The sequence below is a fragment of the Melospiza georgiana genome, chromosome 9 (genome assembly GCF_028018845.1).
Source record: "Melospiza georgiana isolate bMelGeo1 chromosome 9, bMelGeo1.pri, whole genome shotgun sequence".
NCBI classification, from domain to species: domain Eukaryota; kingdom Metazoa; phylum Chordata; class Aves; order Passeriformes; family Passerellidae; genus Melospiza; species Melospiza georgiana.
Window position 1 is genome coordinate 22,993,547 of NC_080438.1, and position 6,985 is coordinate 23,000,531.

Below are 6,985 nucleotides of genomic sequence, written 5' to 3' on the forward strand. Positions count from 1 at the left end.
CCTGGCGAGGCAGCATCCCCCTCTGGGCTGTGTGACCCTTGCAGTCCCCCTCTGTGGGAAACCAGCCCTTTTTCAAAGCATCTTTCCAAACAAAATCACTTTTGGCAGCCCTTAGGCAATGGCAGGTCTCCGCTGACTGCTCCAGTGCTGGCATCTGTCATGGCTGTCACTGTGTCACTGTCCTCTCCCGCCTCACCCTGTTGCGTCCCCGCCAGCAAAACTCCACCTGGCTGTGCAGCGTCGGGGACGGCCCGTGCAGCTTTGGGTTCTCCTTTGCCAAGCACTCGTGGGGCCGTTCCCCATTTGCCGGCTTCTCCTTTGGCCCAGGATATTGGAAATTTGGGGGTTGCAGAGACCCCTGCGGTGCTGAGGAGGGGGAGCAGCAGGTCACCCGCAGAATCGGCCTGCGGGGATGGGGTGTCCCAGCAGAGAGAGGCCGGGGTGTGACCCCGTGAGTGCAGGGGTGCCCCAGCCGGGGGTCCCCGGGCACGGTGCCCCAAGGACGGTGCCCGGGACGCGGCGCGGTGATCCCGCACGGCTGCGGGGACAGGCAGGGCTCAGACCCCGCCGGGTGGAGCCGGCCCCGCTGTGCCCTGGCAGTGTCCCCACGGCAGCGGGGACCCCGCGGGGAGCCGGAGTGTCCCGGGGAGGCGGCAGAGGGCAGCAGGGCTCCGGTGCGGCGGCCCCGGGTGGCCCCGGCGGGGCGGGGGGCGCGGGCGGCGGGGGCGGCCCCGGGCGCGCCCCGTTAAAAGGCGGCACCGGCGGGGCGGGGGAGGCACAGCGGGCTGGGCAGGACGGGACGGGACGGACGCTGGGATCTGCTCTCCCCTCAGGTAAGCTGTGTCCGTCCCTCCCCGCCCGTGGGGAGCCCCTGGAGGGGCGCTGGGCTCTGGGGAGCAGCGGCTGCGCTGGGCGGGGGCTCCCCCGGTAACCTCTCTGCTCTCCGTAGGTGCAAAGATGGGGTGCTTCACCTTTATCAAGGTCATGATGATCCTCTTCAACCTGGCCATCTTCGTAAGTGCGCCGTAAGGGGGCTGGGGTCTGCGGGAGGGGTCCTGGGGAGCCCCCGGAGCTGGGTGTGGGTGGGTCTGGGTCTGGCTGTGCTCCCCTGCCCCTCCGGACTCCTTTCTGCGGGCCATGGGGTGCAGAGTGGGGGCAGGTGGGGGCTGCCGAGCCCAGCGGGCTGTGCCGTGCTCCGGGGACAGCGGCTGTTGCATCAGCTGCCCCCGTCCCTCGCTGTGTGAAGCTCGGCAAGGTGCTGATGCCCCAGAGCAGTGGGTTTGCTGCATCCCTGCCTAGGGGTTCTGCCTCTGTACGGGAGCAGACCCGTGTGTGGCTGTGGCTTTGGGATCCCTGGATGTCGGGAATTCGAAGCACTGAAGGCTCTGCTCCCACCGGGGCAAAGGGAGCGGAGCCGGCAGGAGCTGCCCTGGCCCTGCAGGAGCCGCCTGGAAGGGGCTGTGGTAGGACACAGCCTTGGCAAAGAGGGGGTGTAGAACCTCCCGGCTCGCTCTGCTGAAACACCCCCTCTGTAAAGCCCCTGCCAGGATTTGAGTGTGGTGGGGAAGGTCGAGGGGGCAGAGGGGAGGGCTGGCACAGGCTGCAGGCAGCCCAGAGCTGACCTTGCCCAGGAGTGCACGACTGACTGGGGTCAGGGGCTGCTCAGCTTCTCCCCTGGCTGGGCAGGCAGCCGCCCTGCATGGAGGAGCTCGTGGCAGTGGGATGGTGGCCAGAGCCTGAGCTGGCCCTGTGGCATCGTGGTGGCACTGCTGGCTTGGCTGTTCCACTGCTGGCACTGAAACCCCTCAGCTGTGACACTGCCCAGGGGAGGTGCTGGTGGTGTTTCAGGGTGCTGACCCGTCTGGCAGTGCCCTGAGCTGCCTGCAGTGCCACAGAGTCTTGCTTTGGTGTGGTGAAAAACTGCCAAGGGGAGAAACACCTGTGCCAGGGCTTTGCCCAGGTATCAAATCTCGTGCCTACCTGGAAGCTGACATTGCCTTTCTCCTCCCAGCTCAGTGGTGGGACCCTCCTGGGAGTTGGCATCTGGGTCAAAGTGGACGGAGAGTCATTCCTGAAAATATTTGGGACGCTGTCCTCCAGCATCCTGCAGGTTGTGAATGTGGCCTATCTCCTCATTGTCATTGGTGCCATCCTGCTGGTCATCGGCTTCCTCGGGTGCTACGGTGCCCAGAAGGAGAGCAAATGTCTCCTGATGATGGTATGGACCTGGCTGACCTCCTTATCAACCTCATCTGAGCTGGGTCTGTGGTGGGGGAGGCCTGATGGGCAGATTTCTCTGGGGATGTTTCCATGTGGTGGCAGTCTGGGTGGCCCTTGGAAAGGCGGTGCTGGACTCAGTCTGCCCCAGAAAGGGTGAGAGGAGGCAGGAGGGTGTGCTGAGTTGAGGTCCCTCTCTTGGAGAGTGTCCAGAGAGCCCAGCCCCTTGCAGGTGGAGGGCTGGAGGACCCAGGGTTGTGCTGCTCCTGCCCAGGAGCAGAGCTGAGGGCAGTGGGGCAGGAGGGCTGGAGCCCTGGGGAGGCAGGTGGGTTCCAGGGGCTCCTGAGGATTCTGGCTGTGGTTTGACCTCCCTCCCCTTGCTGTGTCCTAGTTCTTCTCAGTGGTGCTGATCATCTTCATTGCTGAAGTTGCTGCTGCCGTGGTGGCTCTGGTCTTCACAGGTCTTGTGAGTGCAATCCCTGAGTCTTGGGTTGGGCTGATCTGGGACGTGTCCTGCCCCTTGGGAAAACAGGAGCCATGGGCTGGCCGTGCTGCCCATGGGTGTGGCTGCTCAGGGTGGTCAGTGCTGCAGCAGGAAGGGATGTTGGTCACTGCTGCCACCAGCTATGTGGGCAGGGTGGAGGGCCCTGAGGGTGGTGGCAGCAGGGTTCCTGTCCTACCATAACCCCCATATTTTTAGGACAAGTTTTGCCCACTTTCTGTCAAGCCCCTCGGTCCTGAACCAGCTCAGGCCTGACACCTCCCCGCCTCTGAGGGTAGGAGCCACTGGAGGAGGAAGTTCCTATTGCCTCATGCTGAGCAAACTCACCCCATTATTAGGCACCTGAGAAACCACCTGGGGAGAAAGGTGACTGCCTCATTAGGCACTGGAGAAGTCAGCCACAGGGCAAACTCATTCCTGGCTCCCTCACTTAACACTGCTTATCAGATGACTCAGGGCATAAATGACCTTGTGCCATAAAGCTCTGCTTGGTGGGGAGGAGGAAAACTCTCTGTGGGTCAAACGGCCGGGGTGTGACTGCTGGCCATGCTGGGTCTTTTTGGTCTCCTCTCCATAGGCTGAGACCAGTATGGGGGTGCTCAGCCCTGTGGTGCTCCCCAGGACCTTCTCTGATGGTGTTTTCCTGCCCTTTCTTCCAGGCAGAGACGTTACTGACAGGGCTGGTGACCCCACTGCTGAAGGAGAAGTATGGGGCGGATGAGGCATTCACACAGATCTGGAATATCACCATGACAGAGGTGTGCTGAGCCCTGTGGGTCTCACCTGAGGGCTAGGATCCTCCCAACTTGGGTTCAGGTGGTGCACGTCTGGGTGGGGCAGTGAGAGGGAAGTGGGGACACATCACAGTCCTGGATGTGCTGAGCTGTCACCACCTCCTCGATTCCCCAGGCTCCTGGGAGCTGCCTGCTTGGGGCTGGTGGGGTGGGAGCTGTGTGTGATGGTGTGTGGGGCAAAACCCTGCTGCCAGGGTGATACTGAGCAGGGTGGAGCTGGGTGACCCCTCCATGAGCCAGTGGGGTCCAGATGGTGTCAGAGCATGGAGGGAGACCTGAAGGATGCTCTTCCCATCCCTTCCTCTCTGTCCCTCTTAGGTTCACTGCTGTGGCCTGAATAACTACACAGACTTCAACAACTCCTACTATTTTGATATGCACCACGGCTACCCCAGGCAGTGCTGTGACATGCAGGAACCCTGCAACAGCACCATGGCTGCAGAAATGGCTGTCCAGGTATGGGTGTACTGCTGGCAGAGCCTGGCTTGGGGGGTGTGCTGGGGCATGGGGAGGGAGACCTGTCCTGTAGCTCCAGGCCCAGCTCTGCGCATGGTGGTTCCACAGGCTTTCAGTTCTGGGGGGAAGCTGTGCTGGCCTTGGCTTGTCCCTGCTAGAAACAAGTAAAGCTGTTATGTTGTTCTGGTCCTAAAGGGAATAGGGTGGCATTCTTGATGCTGGCATGAACCCAGGCACCACTCTGCCTTTTTGGGTGATTTTCCTGCTTCTTCCCTTCCTTTCCTTGCTCCCCACCCAATATTTGGTCTGAGAAGTGGCCGAGTTGCCCCTGTAGCCTCAGACCTTCCCCATGGCAGTTTGCTCTGGGTTGGAGAAGCAGTCCCTCCCTTCCTGGGGGATGCTGTGCCCTGGCAGTTGGGCTATCACCACTCTTGCCATCCTCACCCGTGTGGTTGCCCCGTGCAGGGCTGTTTCAAGCAGATCCTGGAAGAAATCAGGACCAACGCAGGGGTGGCGGGCGGCGTGGCAGCCGGCATCGCTGCCTTGGAGGTGAGTGCCTGAGCCCTGCTCTGCTGCTCTCCTCGTGCCTGGAGGAGGGGCTGGGCCAGCCTGGGGGGCCCGGGGGCTGGTGCAGCTCCAGATACTGAGCCTTCTTCCCTGGGCACGTCCAGCCCTCCCCTGGTGCCCTGGGCATGGGAGGCTGTGCCCCAAAGCCCTGCTGGGAAGGGGAGGGAGGCTGCACATCTAAGGGGGCTGATTTACACCTTGCCACCCCCAGATTGCAGCCATGGCTGTCTCCATGTACCTGTACTGCCGGCTGGATGAGAAGTGACCCCCTGAGGCAGGAGGATGAGCTGTCACCCCCCATGCTGGGGTGCACCTGTGATGTGCCATGCTCTCAGGGGGACCCCATCCCTCCCCGGGTCTGATGCTCTCCTGTGCACTGTGATTTGTAGCTGTATTTTGATCTACTGAGCTGGGATCTGTAGAGTTTGTGTATATTTTTGTACTGATATAGCATACAGAGCCTGTACATAGAGATTTGGGGTGTTTTTTGATTGGGGGGGGTGGGTGTTGGGAGAAGCTGCTTGGTCTGTTTGGCTGATGCCTGCAGGAAGTAAAGCAGCACAGGGGCTGTTCAGGGCTGCTGATCTGGCAATGGCACAGTGATGCCCTTCCCTGGCATGGAGACAGCCCTGGTGGTCCCTGGCTCTGCAGGGGCTGAGGCTGCCCTGTTCCCTGTGCCATTTTGTGCCTGAGCCCCTCTCCCTGCTGTAAAGAAATGCAAATAAATTTTTCATCTTGGATACAAATTGTTTTCTGGAGTTGATCTTGGTGCTGCCTTTATTAAAGACCCTCTGCTGGGTTGGGGGTGCAGGGGTGAGGGCTGCCTCACCTCCCTCTCCATTCCCTTCCCTGTCCTTGCAGGCAGCACAGCCCTGCCCACAGCCTCCCTGCCCTCCTTGCCTGTGGCTCCCCAGGTTCAGGTGCTTGGAAACAGAGCAGCCTTGTGTTTGCACAACAGACAGGGTGCGGGGAGGACACCAACCTTACAGCCCCTGCCCTCTGCAACAGCCACTGCTTGCTCACAGCACCCAGCCAGGCACTGAGCAGCAGCTTGGCTTGAAAGGCAGGGCTGGCTGGGGGGTTCCTGTGTCCCCCATCAGCTGCAGGAACCCGGAATGGGGTGGTGGAGAGGTGGGGGTGGCAGGATCCATCCCTCTGAACATCTCCACCCCAGTGCTGTTCTGCACTGCCTGTGTCTGATGCACCTGCCCTCCCTCTGTGTGTGGCGATGTGGGAGGTGCGGGTGGGCTTGGGGGGTTTCCAGACACCTTTACTACTCCTCCCTCTCTGCCTCAGTTTCCCCATTGCAAAAGCACAGCTGGGGTGGTGCTCCCAAGGGCTCCTTCACCCTGTTTTTGCCCTGGCTGTGGGGCAGGGGGGTGAAGGACAGGGGTGGTGGCAGGAGGCCAGTGTGCACACAGCCTCCTCAGCCCTGCCTCGCTCTGTGCCTGCTGTGGCACCCCCTTATCAGCTCCTGCCCGGTACGAGGCTGCACCGAGCACTGCCGTGGTCTGGCATCTCCCTGGTGCCATCCAGTTCCTGTCACAGGGACACTGGGACAGGCATGGCACCCACTCCCCACACTGGGTCACTTAGCCCTGAGGAGAGGGCATTTGGCCCTGCCCCATGGCAGGGTGTGGGGGAAGCTGTGAGAAAACAGCCTTGTCTTTCCCGGACAGGTGAATAAGTAGGTCCCAGTTCTACCATAAACTGGTGCCACCTCATGGGTGGTGTCAGGGCTTTTATGCCTCTTATCCCTCTCCAAGGATGCAGAAGCTGCCAGGAAGCCATTCCTGGAGGTGTTGTGGTGCCCAGGAACCAGTTGGCACGGAGCTGGGCACACCTGGATGTGCCCTGCTCTGCCCCGGTTTTTGGGATGCCCTGCAGAGCTGGCTCCTGGCACACACCCTCTTACCATCACCCCGTGGGGTGGAGCAGGCTCAGGGTTGAAACTGCTGCTTCCACCTTTGCAGCTCCTCCTAGCCAGGGGTTTCCATGGGTCTGAACAGGCTGTTTCTGTGGAACTGAGTTTTGTAAATAGCCCTGCAACCACTGGCTTGGTCCCTCCCCTCCACCTGCTGGGAAAACTTGCAGGACCAGTTTCTCCTCGCGGATGCGGATGCGATTCCTCCCAATTTCCCTCCGTGGCTCTTGGCTGCCCCGACAGCCAAAATCAGAGCAGTGAGGGGTAAACTGGACTGGCACAGCCTCCCTGTGCTCCCACTGCGCCCCTGCCCTCCACTCCCACTGCCCAAGCACTGCCACAGCCCTTGGGCTCTCCAAATCCCGTTCCAGCTGCTCCCCCACAAGCCCTGTGGCACATCCCAGCCCACCACCCACCCCACCAGCTCATGTGGGTGCCACCAGGAACCTCTGCATTTTACATCACTTAGAGCTGTTCAGTTCTCACTGACTGGCACTCTGGGGCAAACAGAAACTGTCAGCACAA

At 61.2% G+C, this 6,985-nt stretch overlaps 1 protein-coding gene across 1 annotated transcript; it reads left to right on the top strand.

The window, feature by feature from the left end:
• Window positions 1-798: 798 nt before the first annotated feature.
• TSPAN1 (tetraspanin 1) lies at window positions 799-4,801 on the top strand. The gene is made up of 8 exons (XM_058030487.1): window positions 799-833; window positions 950-1,014; window positions 2,012-2,218; window positions 2,609-2,683; window positions 3,379-3,477; window positions 3,832-3,969; window positions 4,435-4,518; window positions 4,748-4,801. The coding sequence occupies exons 2-8, from the start codon at window positions 958-960 to the stop codon at window positions 4,799-4,801; spliced, it is 714 nt and encodes a 237-aa protein (XP_057886470.1). The 5' UTR covers window positions 799-833; window positions 950-957.
• Window positions 4,802-6,985: the final 2,184 nt, after the last annotated feature.

What these genes read in the sequence shown, in the direction of transcription:
- TSPAN1 (XM_058030487.1), top strand. Translation starts at nt 958, where the DNA reads ATGGGGTGCTTCACCTTTATCAAGGTCATGATGATCCTCTTCAACCTG. An exon ending in CTCTGGTCTTCACAGGTCTT is followed by an intron (nt 2,684 to 3,378) that starts GTGAGTGCAATC and finishes CCTTTCTTCCAG; the next exon opens with GCAGAGACGTTACTGACAGG. An exon ending in GGAATATCACCATGACAGAG is followed by an intron (nt 3,478 to 3,831) that starts GTGTGCTGAGCC and finishes TGTCCCTCTTAG; the next exon opens with GTTCACTGCTGTGGCCTGAA.